Here is a 24,852-nt window from a genome sequence, read left to right as displayed (position 1 = left end):
TCAATGCGGAACCAATCCGTGCATTACAGATTTTTAATTCTTCAATCCGAAATCAAATCACGGATTCAAAAAATCAATCTAAACCTATCGAATTGGACTGGATTTAATCGAATCACGGATTTTACGGATTTTATACTCCGCCCTACTTTTTTAAGATCGACTTTAAAAAAAAAATTACACAAATTTAAAAGAAAAATTCACTGAAAAATAAAAATGTTGGGTTTTTGGTGAGATCCCAAACACCTCGCTCTAAATCCCCGAAGTTGGGCATTTCAAGCCCATTAGCTTCGTGCACTCAAATCTTGTAACCACTCTCTGATAAACCCTAAACAAACCATGCAATTTCTTCACAAACTCATCCCCAAAACCCCAACCTCCCCATCTCTCTTCCACATTACCTCTCGCTTCCTCACCACCACCCAAATCCCAAATTCCTTCCCCGACGAACCCAGCTCCGCCTTCTACGACCACCTCATCGACGCCGCTGGCCGCCAAAAGGACTTCGCCACCGTCCTCAGCCTCCTCAACAAGCGTTCACGAGACGGTTTCTTCAACACCACCAACACCTTCAATTTCATCTCCACCAACCTCTCCGTCCTCGACGACCTCTCCCAAACCCTAGCCTCTCTCGACAGAGGCTTCACCCGAAAGAGCGCCTTCGACGCACTCGTCTCTCGCCTCTCCCGCTTGGGCCGCCCCGACGAAGCTCTCCGCGTGGCGGAGCAAATGCTCCGGCAGGGCTACGGTGCGAACGCGTGCACCTTCCACCCCATACTCAACGCTCTCACTAGGAAGAAGACGATGGACGAGGCATGGCGCGTCATAGACTTGATGAGAGAGAATCGAATCTCCCCTGATCTGACGGCCTATAATTATCTCCTCACGGCTTATTGCTTCGTCGGAGATCTGACGTCAGCCGCCGGATTGCTGACGAGGATGGCGGAGGAGGGGTTGGGGGCGGATTCGAGGACGTACGACGCGCTGGTTCTGGGCGCGTGTAGGGTGGGGAAGGTGGAGGGTGCTCTGGTGGTGCTGAGGAGGATGGAGGATGATGGAGTGCCGGTGTTGTACTCCACTCATGTGCACGTTATAAGTGGGTTGCTGAAGTTGGGCTATTATGCGCAGGCGGTTGAGTTTGTGATGAGCTATGGAGGGAGGGACGAAGGGTTGGATACGGAGAGTTTTGGGATTTTGGCTAGCCGTCTGATTAATTTGAAGAGGTTTGATGATGCCAAGTTGGTTTTGAAGGAGATGAGCAAAATGGGTTTGAAAATGGGTGCTAAATTGATGGATTTTTATGAATTACATATCAAAGAGTAAATGCCAATTAATTTCACTCTTCTTTGCTTCAATTTCATTTTTTTATTTTTTATTTTTTTTGGGTTTAATTTAGTATGTAATGGTAAATGATGCATTATATAAAATATGTTAAGGCATTGTTCATACAGTAGATTGGTATTCAAAATTTAATATCAAAATTTTGTCACTGTATTATTATTGAGTGTAATTTGTTGGTTTGATGTGGCAAATATGAACCAATTTAAATTGTAGGATAATGTTAAACCTTCTTATAATAGTTGTCCTTCTCTTCAATTAGTGATTTAATTGAGGGACTATTAAACTTTAGTAAGCTAACCCAGATGAACTCGGGGATTAGAAATATTTATCTTGTCGTGTCTATGGACTAAATAATTCATACATTGATCATATATTTAATTATATGATTGGTTTATATTTATTTTCAAAAAGTTAGATGATTTATTTTTAAAGTTATAATTGTTCATTTTTGTAAAAGAAATGTGATGAGATTTAGGTGGGTTTCGTGTCGTGATAAATTTATCTCGACACCAACTCAGTTTGTTGATTATTTCTTGTTATCATATCATTTTTGGTCCGAAAAATACTTGACCCCCATTTTTTGGAAATTCCCATAACTCCCTTTGATTTCTATGGGATTCACTCATGTATCTCTATGGTTCATATCATCAATGGTGGAGATCTAAAGGAGGTTGTAGGGGTCTGCAAAAAGTGAGGGTATCAATCATTGTTGTTTTTAGTCTGTTTGCTTCATGTTGTGCTCATCATGTCAAAAAATTTTGCCACTAGTCAAAAATATTAGGTGTATGAACAAAATTTAAAAAAATTCACAAATTAAATTTAATAAAACTAATGTCTATTGAATAGATTTTTTTTTTTTATTTCACTCATCAAATCCTAAATTCTTCAAATAATTTTTTTTTTTTTTTGTGCAAAAAATGGATGTGTGAATAGGTTATTCACAGACATCTATCGAAACTAATACCGCATCTACGTTAGGATATCCACAGACATTTGTTGAAATCAACGTCTCACCTTCGTGGGAACCGAAATTAAGGTTCCAACGTATTCTGGGTATTAAGAAATAAGGTCATGTTTGTTTGGGTAGACATGTACTTGGGATTGGACTAATAGTTTAATTGAAATACGGATTAACAATTCATCCAGATATGATATTACACATATGATGGACTATTTAATCCCACATAGAGGGTAGGATATAAATTAGGAGACTAAGTCAAAGTCTGGACTAACTTATCAAATGACCATATATGATTAATATATTGGATGTTCCATATCCTGTCATATCCTATCAATTCCAATCTCCTTAAACAAATATCGGATTATATAATATTTTGTTAATCCCTTATTATAATCCCTCCTCATAATTTTAACTCAATCCAAACATAAAATATGATATACAATTCAAAGGGATTCGTAATTCTAAGACTATTAGTTATGAAAATATTAATCTAACTTAATTTAGCCTGCCTAAACAAACATGGTGTAAGTGTAATCCCAATAATCTGCTATGAAATATATTTGAATCCAAGTGTTGAGCAAGAGAGACAAACCTCTTACCACTAATCAACATATCATTGGTAAATAAAATAAGTAGTTATTTTTATGTTTTACTACTCCAATTCTAATGGACTCTTTAAATGATATATTAATTTTTTAATTTTTATTTTTATCTGGAAAGGATATTCTTAATTATTGCTTGAATTTTAAGCATTAGTAACATTCATTGGTAAATAAATATAATCTTTCAATAAATATTTTAATTTAAATTCTAAAATATATATATAATTCTTTTTATATTTTTTTATAATTTATTTATTTTATTTTATTATTACTATTTTATAAATTGATAAGCCGGGTTAGGATGTAGTAAAACTTCTTATTCCAAATTCAACTTCAATTAATGGTTACAAAATATCAACATAACTCTATATATTAAGGTATTATTTGGCATTTTCTATATTAGTACATTTTTATTTTTTTTTAATCTTTTTAAGTTACATTATTTTTTTTATTTTTTTCACATCTTTTTATAAAAAATTAAAAAATATATTTATTTAAATCATTCTAAATCCTTTTAATTTTTTTTTTAAAGTCTTAAAAGTATTCATCTCGGGCTGAACTGGGTAAGTTTGGTGAGCTATCAAGCTACCCCTGCATAAAAAGAGTTCGGATTCTCGGCCGCCCTTCCCGGCGGCCGTTCCAGCAGCCCCCCAAAACGACGTCGTTTTGGGGGTTATTTTGATTTTTTTGTCGTTTTGGGGGTTATTTTGATTTTTTTTTTTCTTTCTTCTTCCTCGTTGGAAAACCGAACCAGAGGGAGAGGAGAGGAGGGGAGGGGAGGGAAGGGGAGGGAGAGAGAGAGAGGGGGAGGGGAGGGGAGGGGAAGGAGAGAGAGAGAAAGGGAGAAGAAGAGGGAGCACCAGACTGGAGGGGGCCATAATCACCGGGAAAGGAGGAGGAGGAGGCGGAGGCGGGCCGGACGCGGAGGCGACGGCAGATCGGGCGACGATCGGACGGCTGGCGAGATCGACGACCTGCGACGGCGAGCTCGACGACCTGCGACGGCGAGCTCGACGACCTGCGACGGCGAATCCAGATCCCAAAATCCGGCGAGCTCCCCTCCCCTCCCCTCCCCTCCCCTCTGTACTCTGGTTCTGCGGAAAAAAAAAAAAAACGAAAAAACCCCCAAAACGACGTCGTTTTGGGGGGGCTGCTGGGAACGGCCGCCCAGAAGGGCGGCCGAGGATCCAAATTCGCATAAAAATATCCCCAAAAAAATCAGAAGGGAAAAAAAATATTTTCTCAAAATTTAAAATATTATAAACCTAAAGTATACTCTTACACAATGTTTTAAAAACCGGACCGGTGAGTGAACCGAAAAAATGATCGGGTGGACGGGTCACCGGTTCAACCGTCGGGTTGAACCGGAATCGAACCGTGACGTCATAAATATATTAAAATTATATTTAAATAAAAATATAAGTAATAAAATTATAAATTAAAAATTTTAATAATCTTAAATATTTCTCTTAATACTTTTTTTATTAAAAAATATATTTAAAAATATTATTAATTTTAATTTTGGAAGAAGAAATCAAATATTCAATATTCCCTCCATATGATTTTAATTCAAGTAATTTGATTGAAAGAAAAGCAAAAATTTTGGAGGGATATCAAAATTTTAAGTTTCCCTCCAATAAATTTGATTGAATCCCACATAGATTTCTTGAGTTTTTTTGGGAGAATTTTTTTCTTATAAATAGATAGAAGTTTTCACAATAATTTCAAGCTCTCAATGGGATTCATCACAAGAGGAAACCCTTAAAAGAGAGTTTCCAATTAAATTTTTATTATATATATATATATATATATATAAAATAAGAAAGAAAGAAAAGAAAGAAAGAATAAAAAAAACAAAGAAAAAAATACAAAAAATCCGTTTTTAAAACCCGGTGAACCGGGACCGGGTCAACCGGTTCGGCGGTTCAACCGGCGGTTTTTCCGGTTCTCTCAAAAGAGGCCGGTTTTCGACTATGACCGGTTTACTGGGTGTACCCGGACCGGAACCTCGACCGGTCGGCGGTTCAACCGGTTGAACCGGCCGGTCCGGTCCGGTTTTTAAAACCATGCTCTTACAAACGATATTGACTTTTTGGGATGGGGCTATGACGCTATTTAGTAGGGTTTATTTTTAGTTTATTTTAATTTTTAACTTAATTTAAGTTATTTTAATGTGTTTGGTTCAATTTAATAATACAATTTATAATTTTTTATAAGTCAAAAATCAACTTATTCTATGAGTGAGGGAGGAGAAACTTAATTTATAAGTAAAAAATCAGCTTATATTCACAGCTATAAGGTATAAGCTGTTAAGTTATAAGTTATAATCACTTTCCACAGCTCTACCAAACAAGGCCTATATGTAATGAGGCTGTTTGTTTGGACGGATTAAAGGAGAGATTGGACTTAATATTTAATTTACAATGTTGTTTATTATTTAGTTGTGAATTTATAAGTTGGATTATAAATTCCATATATATATATTGAACTATTGTGTTATAGGAGGTGATGTTTGATAGAAACGATGGGGTTGGAATTTTATGGGATTAAGTTATAAAATGACACATTTGTCCTCTAAGTATTTAGGTTTCATTTGGGAACATGTTTTATTTTAGTAATTTTTTAGCTAAAATATGAGGTAAAAAAAGTTAGTATGTTTGGGGTGATTTTTTGACTTTTTACGAAAAGATGTGCAAAAAGTAGAGAGAAAAGAGAATCTTTGACTTTTTGGTATAAGTTATGGGCTTTTTGACTTTTTAAAGTAATTTTTTGATTTTTTGACTAAAATGTTAACTTACCAAACGAGGCCTTCATATGATTATATATTGTACTTATTAGAATAAAATAAAATAAAATATAAAAATTTCAATTAAAAAATAAAATAAAATAAATTTATTTAATTTTTATTGATGTTTATTTGTTTATTTTTTAAATAAGTTTTTACAAATGTTTTATTGATATTTTATTTAATTTCATTATTTAATTTTTTATATAATTTCATTAGTTTTTTTAAAATAAATTTATTTTAAATTTTATTTTAAAAATAACATAAATTTTTATTGATGTTCTATTTATTTAATTTTAAAAATAAATTTATTTAATTTTTAAAAAATAAAATAAAATTTCATTTAATCTAGTAAAAAAAACTAAAAATTAAAAATAAATTTAGTATTGCTATTATTTAGTAAATAATTGAAAATGGTAAAATAGTCTATTGAGCATTTATCTTTGTTCATAATATTCTAATCAAACATTGATTTCAATAGGATAGTCTTTTTTAGACATCTAATCTTATTAGAAAACAAACAAATGATACACATCTTTTTTAACCAAATATTCCAAAGACTATATATTCCAGAATTAATAGTCGGATAGATTAGAATCTCCTTATCCAGTCCATCCGAACAAACATAGCCAATATGTTTAAACTTACGCTTTCTTTATATATATAAAATAAAAAAATAAAAGTTAACGAAAAAATATATTTTTTTCTTATCAAAAAAAAAAAAATGATCGAAACATATTTTTCACTTTTAAAATGAGAAATATATTTATAGAACTGAAGTTCACCAATGCCACACCTCATTACCACTACTACCATCACATCCATATCTATGATCATTATTTTCGATATCGCCACGACAACCTCCATTTTCGCTGCCATAATCGCCAACGTCCACTCCATCATTATCACTACTTGCCACCACACTATTACCATTACAACCAATACCACTGTATTCAATACTAGCATCACCAACCCCAAAGCTTCCACCTCCAACTTAGTATCGCTACTACTACCATCACTAATGTAACTATTAATACATCTATTTTAGGGAGAATAACCCATCAGTGGGGATAACAAAAATTATTTACAAAAGAATAAGTTTTTTTTATATTTTTAAATATTAATATCTATAATATTTTTTACTTATTTATAAATATTTTACATTGACATAGTATCAGTGTAATTTCCTTTTTATTTTAAAAAGACAACAAAACATAAGAAAACGTTTTATATGAAAAAATATTTTAAAGAAAAAGTTTGATGTAAAAAAATAAACAGAGCATTAATTTATTAATTTTTTTAGTCAATTTCAAATAAATTTTAATTAAATTGATAAGTGGATTGAAATAGTTAAATTTTTTTATTTTTTATTTTTTTTGGTAATGTGCATAAGTTTATAGTTAAAAAAAGGAACTAAAAGTACATATTTAAGCTTATTTAATTTTTACTTAAATAAAAAGTAAAACTTTTTTTAGCCTTTTTGTTTTGCAGCTATTATTAATCCTTAATGCTACAGTCATGGTAAAAGAAGACAGGCAAAAATCGTAGACTAACAGAATCGTGAGTGAGTCCGTCCAACCGTCCAATAAGCAACTGACGTGAGAGAGAGCCCACTCCCTCCGGTCAGATGCACGGCCAACGCATCTCACCTCCATCCATTCTCTCCTCCTCCTCCTCCCTCGATATTCCGATGCTCTTTTCCTCCACTTTCTCTCTCCTCACCTCCATCGCAGCACCACCGTCTACCAGATCCCCAATCCATGGATAGCCAAACCCCATCACGGCCCCACCACGGCGGCGGAAGTGCCGGCGGCCGAGAGGACTGCTGGAGCGAAGGCGCTACCGAGACTCTGATCGAAGCCTGGGGAGACCGTTACCTCCTGCTGAACCGCGGCAATCTCCGCCAGAAGGACTGGAAGGAAGTTGCTGACGCAGTCAACGCCCGCCAGAACGGCCTCAAGCCCCGCCGCACCGACATCCAGTGCAAGAACCGCATCGACACTCTCAAGAAGAAGTACAAGCTCGAGAAATCCAAGCCTTCTCCATCCAAATGGCCCTTCTACTACCGCCTCCAGCATCTCATCGGAACTACCTCCGCCGCTGCCACTCCCTCCAACAAGAAAACAACTAAGCCTTCCACCACCGTTACCTTAACTGTCAAATCGAGGCCCAAACCAAACCCTAACCCTAACCCTAACCCTAACCCTAACTCTCAGGTTGTTGTTTACTCCGCGGGTTCTTCGCGGCTGAATTCGAGTGGCTCTAATGAGAGTTCCCTTGGTGGTGGTGGTGGTGGTGGTGGTGGAAGAGATGAAGATGTGTTGCTTGGTGGTGGTGTGAGGAAGCATAGTAGGATGGATTCTGTGGATTTTTCGGAGGAGAGTGCGTATAAGGAATTGGCGAGGGCGATTCTGAGGTTTGGGGAAATATATGAGAGGATTGAGAGTTCGAAGCAGCTGCAGATGATGGAGTTGGAGAAGCAGAGGATGGAGTTTACTAAGGATCTTGAGTTCCAGAGGATGAATATGTTTATGGAAGCTCAACTTGAGCTTGAGAAGATGAAAAGGCCTACCAAGTATGCCCCCGCTGCAGGTGAATTTCCAAGACTACAGATTTATTACCCTTTTTTCTACATTTACTTTTTTGGATTTGATGAATAATTTATTACTTCATTGCAAGTAATTGCATCTGCATGGTATAGGAATTTGACTGGCAATTGGGTCTATTTCTATTCATGTTAATTGAATTGTAGGTTAATGAAATAGGAATCCTTTTGTGTATGTTTTGTTTCTTTGAATGTATTTAGTGATGAAAAATAGATAACTTGCTGGTGGATTTTAGCTCTCTGGGTTTTCATCACCTAAATAGCTAAGAACCATATCATTTGTGTTATAAAAATGAAGAGAGAGCTAATAAATTCGAACCACACGCCATTGAAATGCTTTGGCTTTTTTGATCTTGCTTGCTTTTGTGCCGTTGCATGATTCTCAAGTATCTTTTGGTTATTTGATTTATTTAATTCTTAACTGATTGACATTACTGATAGTTAGTTTTTGAACTACGTCCAAGAAAATACCCATATTTCCTCCTTTTTTTTGTTTTGTTTTGTTTTTTTTCAACCTTTTAGTATTTGTCAAATTTTCAATGATGGGAAAAATTGAAAAAAATAAAAATAAAAATGCAAAGGGTAATTCAGTTGAGATATGAAATTGGTGTGTCTTTTTTTGGTGCCTAACTGTACTGTTTTCTTGGGAGTTATTGAGATTATTTCTTAGATGTATGGTTTCCATCAACCTATGGTGTACAGTCAAAAGAAGTCTGGTGATGTTTTAAGATTTATGTAGAGATGATGTTGTTCTTGATTATGTGCTGGGTTGCAGAATGCTCCTGGTGAATCCACACTTAATTTGTGGCATCATAACATTTGAAATTGAGGATGATAGGGTTCAATTTTAAAGATTAATAGTGTAGTTCACCTTGCATAACTGTACATGTCTCCATTGATTCAGTTGGGAGGGAAGAGATGCTTCATCTCGATAGATTTCTCTCTGAAAGTTGGCTGCTCTGCCTGCTCTGGTTAGATCTATTTTGTAATATTGGAATAATTTAGATCTCCTAACTTCTTACATAACCTTTGACTTTTAGTGTAATTATATGACCACTTGTAGATGTATGTACTCTGACATGGCTTCTTGTGTTATATGAATTGTCATTATGGCAATATTTTAAACTTCCACGTTACTATACCAATATAGATCTAAAATTTGCATGGAAGGATCTACCTAGCTTTCATACAACTCTGGTTACTGTCTGATGCATAAGTTGTTCTACGTTCCGTTCTAATACCCTTTCAATTTTGGATCAATTTCTTGAGGTCCGTATTGTTTCATGAGGTTGATAGAATTGGATTTAATAAAAAAGCTCAGATGAGATTAACGTGGCTGAGTTTGGTCTGTGTGGCCTATAAACAATGCTCAGAAGATATCATTATATGGACCAAGTTCAAGTCGGGCACAACCAGCTGTATTCGTTAAACTGCCTACAATAACCAAATTCATAAAGAGTTGCCTGGGAATTGGGTACCTACTGTTTATTAGTTTCTTTGGCGGACTCTCTCACTTGTGATGGGAATTTTCCATTTCGTGTGAATTATGATTTTTGCTAATTTATTTTTGAGTGAGGCAGCCTTTGTTATCCTCCCTGCTTGTTTATAAGTAACAGTGGTTTGGAAAGGTGGTTCAGAAAATTAAGCCAGCCTTGATCCTAGATTTGTTTTTGGCCTAACGGAGTCTTAAAGCCTGTCATGACAATTGGCTAGTGGAGAATTATTAGGTCTGCATATTAGTTATGGTGTTAGTAATGTGGGTTAATATCTATGTTATATTATATGGATTCGGGTTCAGGTGTTGGGTGCGGGTGTATATTTAGAGGTCGGACCCAATAAATCTCAAATTTTGGCTTGAAAAAAAAGAAAGGATCATATTTTTAATCTATTATATGAAATAAAATAGTGTTACATGTAACATGCAGTGTTGAGAAAACTTTGACTCATTTTGTAGTAATTATACAATAATATATAAATATACTAAAAAACAACTCCCAATTAGTACATTTTAATGTGTGTTTGGGAAGGGAAAGATTGGGTACACACCTAACCTTTGGCATAGTGCACAAAAATAGTTGTCCCTTGACTTGAACCCGTAACCTCAAGATTATTAGGCTAAGGTTTTACCATTGAACCAATAGTTACCTCCGTAATAATATATAAATATACTAATAGTATTAAATACAAATATATAAGAAGTGTCCGATGAAATTATCGGACACCAATCCCACACCCTTATCCAAGTGTTATGTGTTCGACACTGGTATTTGATTTATTTTGAAAAATCCATGTAACATAAGTTAATATTTACTGAAACTTAAAATAAATTTAAATTATCGCACCAAGAGTAAGGTAGGTGTTCTTCTAAGATGTATTAGTTTTTTGGTTATTGTTGTTTGATAATTAATTTGGGAATGGATAAAACTTAGGAAAATGTTTCCGTATGTTTGTGCACATGCTTGCTCATGTTAGTGTCTGTTTGCATGTGCATTGAGCTACTTGCAGGGTTGCAAGTTGGGGGGGCTGAACCTTCCAATCCTAAATTAGACTGTTGGAGAACTTGGTTACGGTTGTTCAGATATAGTGTTTTTTAGCTTGGTATGAACTCCCTACCCAACCAACGTTTCATCATTTGAGTCGTTGACAACCTCAACTTCAACCTCCAACCCAACACACACAAAAGTGGGAAAGAAAAAAAAGAAAAAAAACAGAGAGAAAAACACCCAACATTATATGTATACTATTCATAGAAATTCATTAGTATAAAACCTTTACTTGTATGTACACACACTAACGCTATGTTTGGATTGAGTGATTTGGAGAGAAAAGAAAAGAAAAGAAATAGAGTGATATATATTTCTCTTATTTGTTTGGATAATCTAAGTAGAGAGAAATGGGAAGAAATGAAGAGAAATGGAGAGAAACTCATTTCTCTTATAAGTCTCATTTTCAATCTTTCCAAAAGTGGAGAGATTGGGAGAGAAAAGAAACTATTATTTTCATAATACCAATTTTGTCCCTATAAAAATAAAAGAAATAAAATGATTGAAAATATAAAAAGGTTATTTTGGTAATATAACATAAAACAATTTCTTTTCTTTTCTCTTAATGAAACCTAACCAAACAAGAATGAGAGAAATCACAATCATTTCTTTTATTTTATTTCTTCCTTATCCAAACAAAAAGGAGAGAAATCACAATCATTTCTTTTCTTTTCTTTTCTCTTATTACTTAAGTAATCATTTCTTTTCTTTCCTCTCCTAAGTTCCCAAACATAGTGTAAATAAAAGGAAATTGCATATGGAAGCCTGGTCATGTTACCACCATTTTCAGTGTGTGACTTATCTTGGCAGGATTTATTTTGTTTGTAGTACTCATAGATACATTTGTGCCTAGAGGGGATGAATAGGCCAAACTTTCAAACAATTATCAATTAAAATTTTCCCAGTGGATTATTCAATTCAAAAAGCCAGTTCCTAATTAATCAATGAATTATAGAAATACCATCCACATAGTTTTGCAATAAATAATAAAAACAAGATAATAGACATATTGATATGCATGAAAACCCTTGGGAACAATGATCCCTGCTTTAAATAAACCACGGACAACCATGCCCAGTAAAACGATTTGCTAAGTCAGAGTTTATACAAAGACTCAAGTACGAGACAACTTCCAACCCAATCATGAATGTGTTTAGCCTTAACGTCTTCGGTCTTCAAGTTCACAAGCTTGAACTCACAGATCTCTGCTCCTTGCGGCTCCAATTGGAGTCAACCTGTCGGTAGGATTAACAAATGTATCAATAGTGATCTAAGTGTTATAAATGATTAGTGATTCTGTTAAGAAGTTTAATTTTTATTCATTTTATTTTTTCAAATTAGTTCCCATGCATTAACAAAATAAGTATTCTTCTCTGAATCAATATGGACTAGGTCTACTAGGTATTTGACAGCTTTGGTGAAGCTAGGATTGCTCTGAATATTTTTGTGTTTTATACTGAAAAAAATAAAGACACTTTATATAGTTATTCCAAATCAGGTCACATAGGCAGTCAGAAATTCACTTGTCTGCTCGATCGTATTTTCAATGAAGCTCGCAAAATTTGGATTCTGCATACTTAGCTCTATTCAGCTCAAGCACACTTTGAGGGCACCTTTCAACGGCACCTTGCTCAAATGCAAGGTGGCATTGGGACATGTTCAAACAATCCAGTCTTAATCCAATAATTACCCAATGCAAATATCTGAAAGGCAGGCAAACTTTGTCAATTTAAGCACTAAAAATGTGTCCTAAACTAATGCAATATGCTAATGCAATTATACTTGATATTGTATCAGAGCACACGTTGCATTGTCTTTGAATATCTTCGATTTATCACTTGGACATCCAGACTTTTGCATATGCTAGCTATACGCGTAGCACCTGTTTTGGTCAGCACACTAAATCCTGTAACTGTTTAACATGCTCTGAAATATTTTTGACCAGCTTGTAATGGGAAGTTAAAAACTGTCAGACCCGACTTTAGCTGAGTAACATATGGTTTGAATTGTGCACAGTTGCTTGCTTCCTTGTGTTAGGGTACCTTTGAAATGTATTCTTCTGGCTTCAATAGTGGTTTCGTCCCTCTCGTGTATACATTCTCTTCTTCTAGATCCTGTGGGCAATTTTCAAATATTTCTGAAGTGTCATTTTATTAACTAGAAACTTGAATCTTCATGCTTCCAGAAATTCCCAATACACCTCTAGATATATTTCTTCTGCTTATTTGTTTATGCAGTGGTTACCATGTGCAACTCTGCTGTCTTGTTGCTTCCTGATTACCCAAATTGTGAGAGCTGCCAGTTCCCCTCTGTACTTTCCCTGCTACACTACTGCATTTTATATGTAAATTTAGACATGCACACACCTATGCATGTGAGAGAAGCTATGCAGCCAAAGCTGAGAGATGCTACCCACACGTGTACGTGATGTGCACACCCACCCCACACACATGGACATGTTGATAATTCCAGGATATGTCATTTTTGCCTGATTGGCATGGAATATATAGCCTGTACTTGGTTGAATGATATTTCTGTAGTACATACACAAATGTACTAAAGTTTAGGTACTCAATTACCCTTGTCCATTGCACCGCTACTACTTATATTTTGGTCAGTCAAGTTTACTGTAAGTAGATATTGGCTTATTTTCAGGAATTTCTTTGTAAGATGTGAGAAATTTACGAACTCGTTCTATGATGCTCGAGGCTGGCAGAAAGAAGTTACATCTTATATTGCAGACTTCCAATTGAATGTGGTATGCATTTGTTGGGTGGGAGGGAATTATGCTCATGTCTGTATTTTATAATTGACCAAATATCGTCTTTGCTTCACATATTCCTGTAGAATGCTCTGCATATAAAAATGTATGAAATATTGAAAACTTCAATTTCACAGGTTAACAGGATTTTATGTGCTGCTCTCTCTCTCTCTCATGCATCTAGTGTTGCAGTTTGAAGCTGTCTGTACTTTGCTGCTGGCTTTTGTTTAGTCATTAACTTTTGCATTATTGTGCATACCTCGGGCAGGGAAAAAATTATAACTAAGATGACATGAAAACTCTCCTCTGAAAGGAAAGCAGATTTCATAGGCTGTTTCTGGCTTTGGAGGGATTGAAAAGTTGATTCTGGGAGAGCATGTAGATTTCTACTCCAAATGAGTTCGCGCATCCTACATGATATGTATCTATTGCCTGTAGATTATAAGTTTGAATCAATGCAAGAGGTCAGGACTGTATTATATCAATTATTGTTAAGTTTGTTGTACATGTCAGTTATTCTGCAACGGATTTGTTGTATCTTTAATTTTTCTCGATTGTAATATTGAAGCATTGGATCTCCTCATTCCGCATTTGGATTTTATATATTTTTCGATGTTTCCTTCCAAAACATTGCCAGTATCAAGTTGGCCCTGCATACCACATGTCACGGACAAATTTTTCACACCACTCGCTTATAAAGTACCCAGACATTGCCCCTGTACACTTTTGTGGGATTGACACACGCCTGCATAACAGTGACACATTGTCTTCTAAACATACGGAATTTTTATGCAAAAATATCTATACAAATTGATGTGGCAATTACATTTTACAATTATAAACTATAATAGTGGCCTTTTGGACTTTCATTGAATGGATAGATATCGATAAGACGTAATTCTCCACCAAGTTTTTGTATGCATAGTTTGTTTGTTTGTTTGGCATTATTTAAATGTCACACTCACATTATTTTGACTATAAAAAAACTATATTTTTCAACAGTTAATATGGTTGCAAATGGTGTAAAAGCTTCTACATCAGGTAAAGTGCAATGGATGTAAACAAAAGAGGCTTTCTTCATATGCATGATCTAAAACAATGATTTTTATCAGCTAAAATAAAATATGCTTTCTACATATGCACGGTCTAAAACAATGATTTTTATCAGCTATAGCAGATAGAGAAATTGCATAGAAATCAAAATATGAATAAATAGATATGCCTTGCTAAGACTTATAAGACTTTGGAGCAATTAGGGAAGCTGCATACACCACTGGCCTTTTTCCTTTTTTCTTTTTTGGGTAAATGACAAATACACCCTTTAAGATTTGATTAAAATACGATTCGTCTCCTGTGATTTTAGAAATTACATTTTACCCTCTGAGGTTTTTAATTTTATAACAAATCGCCCATTTTATTAGTAAATCATCAAGTCAATTAACAGTTTTAATGATGTTAGAAATATATTTCAATTAATAATTTAGGTAATTTTATTATTGTATAGGAGAGCAATTATGAATTTTATTTTTTTAGTTAATTCTATTAAATAAAAAATACTAACAAAGACATATTTGTAATTTTTTAAATCACTAGGAGCAATTTATAATTTAAGCAAACCTCAAGAGTATATTTGTAATTTACCTTTCTTTTTTTTATCATGAACAATAATTAGCAAGTACTCTTGAAATTTTACTAGAACCACTGACAATTTTCTTCTGAATTTGCACCCAAAATTCAACTTCCAGAATATTTCCATTAATTTCCATCAAATTTCAATTCTACAATAATAGCTTCTTTTCTTGGATGGAAAGATATGCAAATTGAAGGACATTCTACTCCAAATTATTAGACATATGAGAGAGAAGGAGAGAGATTCACAATGGAAATGGGAATTGGCTTAATTCACCCATAGATCCACCTTGATATGATTCCAATGAATTCTGGTTAAAACTCTCAACCCATCCATCGCTGCACACTCCAGGAAGATCAACAAGAGGTGACACGACAATATGATCATGATTATTATTATCCAGGAGCAAGAGAGGATGATGCTGATGCTGATGCTGATGCTGATGAGGATGAGAAGGCTTGGCAACAACATAGCGAGCAAGCCGAGTTCTAGCAATCGCCAGATCATGCTGGAGCTCAACCATCTTCTTCTGCAGCAAAGCTATGGCGCCAATGCAACCGTAGACAGGGTCTCTGAGCCTAGCCTCGGCCTCAAAAACCAGGGAATTCACTGTGTCTTCACGTTGCTCTTCGGGGACTTCTATGAGGATCTTGCTAACGTTGCTTGCTCCGAACACTTTGTGGACTTTAGCAAATTTTTTGGGCTCATCGGAGCGGAAATAAGGGGCGAAAAGACAGTTGGGGCTGCATCTTCTCTTCAAGAACTTGCAGGCTGCACAGGAGGAGCTCGACCGGGGCTCTTGACCCTTCATATGGCTGCTACTTCTGCTTCTTCATTACATCCACTTGTTTGTTGTATGTTGTAATATGCACCTGTTATCCTCTTTACCACATATTTATAATAATTGGCTCATCCCCAATGCCTTTAAAGCTTCTTCTTGTTTGATTTTTTTTTTTTTAAAAAAGAATTTAGTAGTTTCATAAAAATAAGGATAAATTACACTCATCTCTTCTAAGTTTTTTAAAAATATAATAAATTTATGAGTTTTGACATAATTATACTGACTTCTTTTAAAAACTAAAGGAAGTACATTTTAGTCTAAAATAAATAATAATTTCATTTTTTTATATGTATATGACTAAGGAATTATTGATAAAAAATGAGTTAAGTGTTGCGTGAATTAAAATTCTAAATGAACCTAATGTAATTATAGTAAATTTGTAACTTAGAGGAAGCCAATATACTTTATCCTAAAAATAAATATAAAAATATTATTTTTTAAATTTCAAAAATTATTTCTCCTCTCAAAAAAAGAGAGAATCATATAAAAACAATAAAGTCTTTCTTTCTTCATTCGTTTTTAACGAGCTAGTTTTTTAAAAATATTTAGAAATTAAATTAAAAAAACTCAACCAAACATATTTGAAAGACTCTTTCTGTCACACAATCAAGAGAGATTTATCATGGGGTAGAGAGATAATTAAAGACAAAAAGAAGTGGGAGACATGGGACTAATTATAAGAGAGGATTAAGACATACCCTTTTTTTGGGAGATACATTAATCTAAACTTAGGGTTTTTTTTTGTCTCCTCCTCCTTTAATAAAAATTATTTTGTTTACACACTATGTGCAAACAAAATTCACTTTGTTATTAGTTCAAATAGTTTAAAAAATATCATTTAAAGTGTAATAAATTCATTTAAAATAGAGAATCCTATAATTTGAATTAAAACTTATCTAATATATGAATAAAATTGGAGTTTTCTTTAACCCTACTATCATACTACTATTCAAAAAAGAAACTCAAGAATTATTATTCTTTCTTTTCCCTTTATTAAAGTGTGCTTGAACAATATACTCAGTTGGAAAAAGAAAAAAATTAATTATTTTAGGGTACATTGCATTATTAGTCCCTTCAATTTGAGTGAAGTATGACTTTAGTCTCCGTAATTTCAATTTGACCAATTGGATTCATACGATTTCAATTTTGTTATATTGTGGTCCTTCCATCAGTTACCGTTAGAATTTGAAATAGAAAAATAATTTGTAAAATTAGAGAGATTAAAGTAGAATTCAAAATAAATTATAGAGACCACCTGTGTAAATATAAATTACATGTGATTTCTTTTCTGTTTAAAATGTTAATAATGCATAACGGAGGGGCCGCAACAAAATTAAAAGTGTCGGGACCAAAAGTGACACTTCACTTAAACTATAGAGACTAACAATGTAATTTATCCATTATTTTATATCACATCCTATCATTTAATTTTTTGGGTCCTTTTAAAATTGGGGACTCAGATCATAATTTAATTTTAAAACTTTTGAGATAATAATATAAAATTCTATTTTTTTGGAGCTAAAAGAACAAAATAATTTGAAAGATTATATTATCCTTACTTATTTGTTTATCTATCCACTGTCTACTATCATGTCCATGTCACCTATCTGTTCAAGTGTCATTTATCTATTTACTTATTTGTCTACATTTCATTTGCTTATTTGTCCACATGCTATCTATCTATCAACCTAATTTATTTATTTGTCTATATCACCACCACCACCACCAGTCGTCGCCATTGGCCACCATTGATGACTTTCCGGAGCCAATGGTGATCTAGCGACAATGGGGTAAAAATAAAAATTTATTTTAAAATAATACTTTGGCATTCTCACCAAACAATTTATTTGTTTAATCATGTTTTTATCTCTATAAAAGATTAATCTTTAAACCTAATGTCATATTCCCATAGATTTAGACTTATTACCAATAAACCTTGTAAAATTTTAAATATTTATTATTATTTTGGATTTTTTTTGTTTTGTTTTTTTGATTGGCCTTATTTTGGAGTTTAGTATTTATGATGATGAAGGGAGGGTGGGTGGAGATAATTAAAGATGGGCCAAATGTGCTTGTCCTCATTTGGGTCGTGTGGGACATTATATTACCCCTTTCCTTTCTTCATCAACAAAAGCATGATGAAACATTAACGTCAATCGACTAATCAAATGAGATTTCAGACAAGAAAAGAAACCTCATGAACTTAGGATCCATTCTCAACAAGGAAATCTATACAACGGTTACTCATAAAATATTATTATTATTATTTTATATATTTGTAGGACACTTTGTTCACTTAAAAGTTAATAGAAGTTGCTGTTGGAAATGGTAGAAAAATTCTGGATAAAATCAGAATTTTTTCTCAAGTTTGGTCTATTTTTTAACCATATTTTTTAACCATAGGAATGAAGATGAAAGATGTAAGGAGTTATTGGTAGTTACTTTAACCATAGTTATTTAAGTTTTTTTTTTTTTTTTTTTTTTTTGTACACTTTTGTGTGTAAATAATCATTCATAATTTTTTTTGGGTGAATATGTCTTTCATAATTATATTAAAGGTCTCCACACAAATCAAAAGACATTTGATCATGTTCTATATTTTTCTTCTTTATCTTATACTAGATTCAATGTTTGTAATTATAGTAGTAGCAATTTCGTTTATAGGGGCAAGAAAAGTGATGAAGTAATTTACTTTCTTGAAATTGTAATAATCTTGTATTTATTAAGAAATTACAATTCCGCTTTAGTAATTTTTTTGTCTTCAATTTAATTATATTCTCTCTTTTCACTTTTCTATTTATTTTCTTTACACTTGAAATTTTTTTAAAGTTCACTAGTATGTCAAGACATTGAACCATACACACAATAACTAGGTCATTGTTTGTTTTGTAATTTGTGTTTAGACGATCATAACCCAATGGAAATTTAACTAACACTAAACCCAAGTTTCTTGAAGCTTTTACTATAGAGCCATTTTTACTGTAGAGCCACATAATACACTATACCAAAATTTTAGGTCTCTCATTAATAGAGAGAATTTATAGCAAACAAAATAGTTTTTTTTTTTTTTTTTTTTTTTTTTTTTTTTTTTTTTATAGGAGAAAATTTCAGGACAAGTGAAGTTTTGAAAATATTTATAAATAAGTAGTAAACTTTATATATATATATTAATAATTAAAATCATAAACTTTTTAATAAATATGTAATAATTTTATACAATTTCCACTAAATAGTAATTTCTCTCTCTTTTTTTTTTTTTTTTTTTGTGTGTGGCACTATTGAGCCAAATAGTACACTGTACCACAAATTTAGGGCTCCCATAGACGGAGGGATAACTTAGGGTTTTCAACATAAATTTTACTAATTTCTTTTGAGATTTAGAGAAAATATAATAAATTTCATAATTTTGGTATAATTACATTGATATCTCGTTTAGTAAAGTTAAAATGATCGAAACTAATACATATAGTATGAAAATACAAAGATTATTAGAATAAAATATACATTTCAGTGTAAAAGATATGACAATATCTTTTTTTGATCCATATGATGAAATGAATTACTAGTAAAAATGGGATTAAGTATTAAAACCGTAAGAAAATGCAATGTAATTATGCCAAACTAATGGGGTTTACCGTATTTTTTTCCAAAACTAATGTAATTTACTCTAAATTTTTATATATAGAATTTGTACCACAACTTGGTTTTTGATAATCTAATTCAACATTTAAAACTGGATGTATTATGTGAAAATCAATTAAACTTGTTTAATAACTACAAATGGTTTCACTTCAATTTTTTTTTAAGTGACTCTTAAAATATAGATTACAAATTAACAATATTTTAAGTAATATGAAATTTACTTAATTCTATATGAATTTATAAATACTTATACAACTATCACCACCACCCACCACTCTTCCACGACCACTACATTCATTGCTATTGCTATTGTTATTGTTATTGTTACCATAAATACCACCATCATTTTACTAGTACAACCACAATTGCCACTATCATTACCCACCACTATAACACAATTACTACAACCCTTCACTTCACAACCATTGCCATTGTGCCATAACCACCACCATCATATTACATCACCATTGCCACTTATTTTTTTTTATCTTCACTACATTATCTCTCCACACCACTGCAACCACTATATCTTTATCATCACCATTATCATTGGCACTATAAGCACCATCACCACTTCACTATCGCAACATAAAATTGAAAAATATAATTTACAAATAATAAATTTCAAATTTAATATTATATATATCAAACAATTTGTTTTATTTCAGTACTTAAATTTTTATCAAATAATTTTTTAGCTTAAAAAATTCAAAATTCAAAATTCAATTTTCAATTTTCAATTTTCAATTTTATCAAACACCATAAAGTCTCAAAGATATTCTGTAAACTTAGAAAGTCCCATAGTCGTGTAAAAGATCAAAATTTCCAATTTTCAAATATAGTGCTAAAAATTAAAACCAAATCTACATTTTAAGAAAAAATTGATTGCCTATATAGGCCCATTTTAGGACTCATTTTGATGATCCAAACTGTTTACTTTTTAGAGTACATTGAATAAAACATACCTGTAAGAAATCAAATTAATTGGATATCGTTAACCATTTCATTGAATGACATTTGTATCTACAAAAATAAATGACAAATGTAATTTGAACCATAAAGTTAAATACATTTGAAGTATAAGGTTAACGATATTTGATCAACTTGGTTTTTTGTAAGTATATTCTACTCAATATATTCTAAAAAGTGAACAGTTCGAATTATCAAAATGTGTCCTCAAATAAGCCCATATAGCCGTACAACGGTGGCTATTGTGCAGGGCACAACAATCACTCCATCTCCGAATATTGTATCACAAAAACTGTTTTCAATCAATAACGATACTAAAATACTATGATATATGATAAACATATTAAACATAATGATAGGCATACCATACAAATTTCCAAAAAAAAAAAAAAAAGAAAAGGAAAAAGGGAAAAGAAAAGAAAGAAAAATTATTAAAAGGCAACAACTATTTTGGAGTCTTGAAGTCATTGCCATGTGGTATTTAGATAGAAACTCAAGAAACCAATCATAACTAATCACTTCCACATTTCCGCTTTCCCATGTTTGTTTTCCACTTTCCCACGTTTGTTTCCAAATTGCTGTGCAGTTCCAAATTGAAATAATTATTAGGGTTTGCAAATGTTTTCTCTCAAGACAACTACCAAATCAACACCATAGAAACAAAGTTAACCATCACCAAAAATCAAAGGAATCAGAAAAGCAACTAAAAATATAAGAGAGAGAGAGAGAGAGAGAACCTTCTTGCTGAAGAGAGACTGAGCGATGAAGCGAGAATGGTCCCAACGATGGCGGACTTGGTGAGACCCTTGAGAATAGTCACAGGCTTCCACATTTGGTTTTTGGGTTTCTATTAATTTAAATTTTATGTCAATATTTTAGTATTATTTTTTTGTTTTGTTTTGTTTATGTATATCAAATCTTTTTAACTATGATGGTTGATTTTCTTTGCGTATGTTAAATTTGTTTCGTTGTGACTATTTATTTTTTTGTGTGTCTATCAAATCTATGTGATTGTAAGTGTTCTAAGTGTTTTGGGTTTGTATTTTTATATTTTTTTGTGTAGTACTATTAATTATGCTTTTCATAGAAAATAAAATGTTCCATTATGTTATCAGGTTCATTGGAGAGAAAAAAAAAGAAAAAAAAACATACAATACAAGTTGATTATTATTTTTCTTTCTTTGTGTATATAAAATCCGTTTCACTGTTTATTTTGTTTATGTGTATCATATCACTTTGATAGAAAGTGTATTAGAGTATTGGATTTGTAATTTTTAAATTGACTTGGGTTTGTAGTTTTTAAAAAAATTGTTTGTTTGGGTTCCTAAATTTTGTGTGTGTATTTTTTTTTTATTTATTTTTTATTTTTTAAGAAAGGACTCAGTGTTATTAAAAACATTTTATTTTATTTTTTACTAATTTTTATTTTTTTTTACATTAATAGGTTTTACTATTATTTTTCTTTGTATATATCAATTCTCTTTGATTATAAGCGTTTTAAGAGCCTTGGGTTATATATTTGAAATTTTTTTGTGTTTGTGTGGTTATAATTTATGTTTTCAAAAAAATTAGTTTTTTGTTTTCTTAATTTATGTGTGTGTTTTTAAAAAAACAATTCAACATTCTTAAAATTTGTTGTTTTTTTAAAATAATAGTATTAAAATTTGATTTTAAAAAAAAAGGTTTTTTGTTTTGTTTTTTTTTGCAATTTTATTATTATTTTATTATATTAATAGTTTATTATTATTTTTATTTGTATATATCAAATCTTTTTTATTGTAAGTGTTCCAAGAGCATGGGTCTATATTTTGATATTTTGTGTGTACATTGTTAAATATATTTTTTATTTTCTTCATTAAATAGTAAAAAAATAAAATAAAATTTCAATATGTTATTAGGTTCCTTGGGGAAAAAAATAGACTATTACTTTTCTTAGTTTATATCAAATCTATTTCACTATAACTGTCATTTTCTTTATGTAAATCAAATCTTTTTTACTGTAAGTATTCTTTTTTTTTTTTTTTTTGGCTACTGTGAGTATTCTAAGAGTATTAGGTTTGAATTTTTTTTAAAAGAATATTTGTTTATTATTATTTTTGTGCATGTGTTTTTTTTTTTTAAAAAAAATAAAATAATTCAGTATTCTTAATATCAAATATTTTATTAGACATAGTTATAATGTTATACATATGATTCATATGCGCAGTATCAAAAAAATAAATAAATTTCATATTATAACTTCAAATGAGTTTACACACGCATTGCATGTACCCGGTCGCTAGTATCATTTATGTCTACAAATTTCTAAAAAAAGAAAAGAAAAAAGAGAGCAACATTTATAATATTATACCATTACAGGTATGTGAAATTTCATTTCCTAACATTTTATATAAATGAAACTAAATAATTTAATAATTTTTTTTTAATAAAATGCATCTAATGACTTTTCACTAATTTTCTAACAAAATAAAGTTGGATTTATAAAATTTTCAAATTAAGGCCTCGTTTGGGAACATGCTAATTTAGTAATTTTTTGGTTATTTGGCTAAAATATGAGCTAAAAAAAATTAGTACATTTGGGATTATTTTTTGAATTTTTACGAAAGATGTGCAAAAAGTAGAGAGAAAAGAGAATTTTTGACTTTTGATATGAGTTGTTAATTTTTTGATTTTTTTAATGACTTTTTGACTAAAAAAGTCATTTGCCAAATGAGGCCTAAGGTTGCTGCTAGTGAATCAGGATCTTCTCCTCGCAGCCTCCATCCTTGCGCCCGTCCTTGCAGGCCTTCGGGTCTACTTTTAGACCCAATTTTGATAATCCGAACCGTTCATATTCTATAATTTATTCAGTATATCATACCTGTAAAAAATCAAGTTGATCGGATATCAGAAAATATGTGTTCGAAAAATTGAACTAAAAACTATTTTTTAAATAATTTAATAAACAGTTTTCCAAACACATACTTTCTGATATCCGATCAACTTGATTTTTTACAGGTATGATATACTGAATAAATCATAAAATATGAACGGTTCAAATTATTAAAATTGGGTCTAAAAGTAAACTCGAAAACCTGTAAGGACGGACGCAAGTACCAAGCTGCAAGGAGAGAACCTTGGCTGGCTGCTAGTAGGTGGTTCAAATGACGTTCAAACCATCAATCAAAGTCTTTGTTCAAATGACGTTCAAACCATCAATCAAAGTCATTCTTTACCACTTTGAAGGGAAGTGCTTGCATTGCGTTTGCATCCACCTTCACCAAAATCCAAATATCAAAGTGCCCCATCCTTCTTGTTGGCTTTCTATTTGTAGATAAAATTTTTGCAAACCATTTTTTTTTTTTTTTTGTCAATATTAAAATTTTGTTATTAAAAGATAATAGCATCAAAAATTGGGAATGAGAAACACGCGCGCATGTAAAAACATTGCTATTTACACCAAATTTTAAAGCGTGAAAATATAGAATTCTAAAACACATTTCACATATTCTTCTAAGTTATCAATTTTTTTATTAATATTTCAATACATTTTTTTAATACATATACATCAGTAATCTTAAAAAATCTTAATCATTGATATGGTGCTCTCGAATAATTAAAAACAATTGTCATGCGATGGTGGGATTAGAGCTAATCTAATCTTGCTTTATCGATTAGGTAAGAAACAAAGTTGACCTTGTATATATTTTGTGTGATTTTATTGGTCAAAAACATCACATACAAATGTCATATGGTGTTCCAAAATTATTGTATAATTATCCGTTTTTAATCTAGATGCTTTATCAATTGGGTAAGAGACAAAGTCCACCTTATTTATCCTATGTTGTGTGGTTTTATTAGTTAAGAACATCACATACAAATGTTATATAGTGCTACGAAATTATTGTATAACTATCCATTTTTAACCTACTCGCCCAAGTATGAGATGCCTAAAACTGGCATTACGCTTCATTTGTTTTAGTGGCAAAAGATATTGCATGGTGACAAATAAAAATCAACGGAAAAATCTATTTAGGCAAAATTATTTTTCACTTTATAAGATAGAATTCGTCACACGTTGACCTTTAACATTTTACCCTCACAATCATTAATGCACTAATTTCAAGGATGGTTGGCAGTAGATGGTGAGTGGATCGGAGGGGGTGAAAGAGGAGAAAGTGGGTGAAATTTTTTTA

General features: G+C 32.0%; 3 protein-coding genes across 6 annotated transcripts; 2 read left to right on the top strand and 1 right to left on the bottom strand.

Annotated features, from left to right (window-relative positions):
• Positions 1-220: 220 nt before the first annotated feature.
• LOC114261597 (pentatricopeptide repeat-containing protein At2g40240, mitochondrial) lies at positions 221-1,494 on the top strand. Its single transcript, XM_028201881.2, has one exon. The coding sequence runs from the start codon at positions 337-339 to the stop codon at positions 1,318-1,320; it is 984 nt and encodes a 327-aa protein (XP_028057682.1). The 5' UTR covers positions 221-336; the 3' UTR covers positions 1,321-1,494.
• A 5,642-nt stretch (positions 1,495-7,136) lies between these two features.
• LOC114261826 (trihelix transcription factor ENAP1-like) lies at positions 7,137-14,223 on the top strand. Of its 4 annotated transcripts, XR_014337664.1 has the most exons (3): positions 7,175-8,278; positions 13,490-13,592; positions 13,864-14,223. XR_014337664.1 is itself a non-coding variant. In XM_082882607.1 (2 exons), exons 1-2 carry the CDS (start codon positions 7,447-7,449, stop codon positions 13,875-13,877), a joined length of 846 nt encoding a protein of 281 aa, XP_082738733.1. In that variant the 5' UTR covers positions 7,137-7,446; the 3' UTR covers positions 13,878-14,223. The 4 variants fall into 4 exon arrangements, 3 of the variants coding, with proteins under 3 accessions (XP_082738733.1, XP_082738735.1, XP_082738734.1); XM_082882607.1 differs by lacking the exon at positions 13,490-13,592 and having other exon boundaries at positions 7,137-8,278; XM_082882609.1 differs by lacking the exon at positions 13,490-13,592 and having other exon boundaries at positions 13,733-14,223.
• Positions 14,224-15,469: 1,246 nt separating this feature from the next.
• Positions 15,470-16,036, bottom strand: LOC114261605 (LOB domain-containing protein 21). The gene has a single exon (XM_028201886.2). The coding sequence runs from the start codon at positions 16,034-16,036 to the stop codon at positions 15,470-15,472; it is 567 nt and encodes a 188-aa protein (XP_028057687.2).
• Positions 16,037-24,852: the final 8,816 nt, after the last annotated feature.

The sequence above is a fragment of the Camellia sinensis genome, chromosome 8, assembly GCF_055761805.1.
Source record: "Camellia sinensis isolate YWXY chromosome 8, ASM5576180v1, whole genome shotgun sequence".
NCBI classification, from domain to species: domain Eukaryota; kingdom Viridiplantae; phylum Streptophyta; class Magnoliopsida; order Ericales; family Theaceae; genus Camellia; species Camellia sinensis.
The sequence above is the reverse complement of the archived record's forward strand: the minus strand, read 5'-3'. Positions and strand labels throughout refer to the sequence as shown.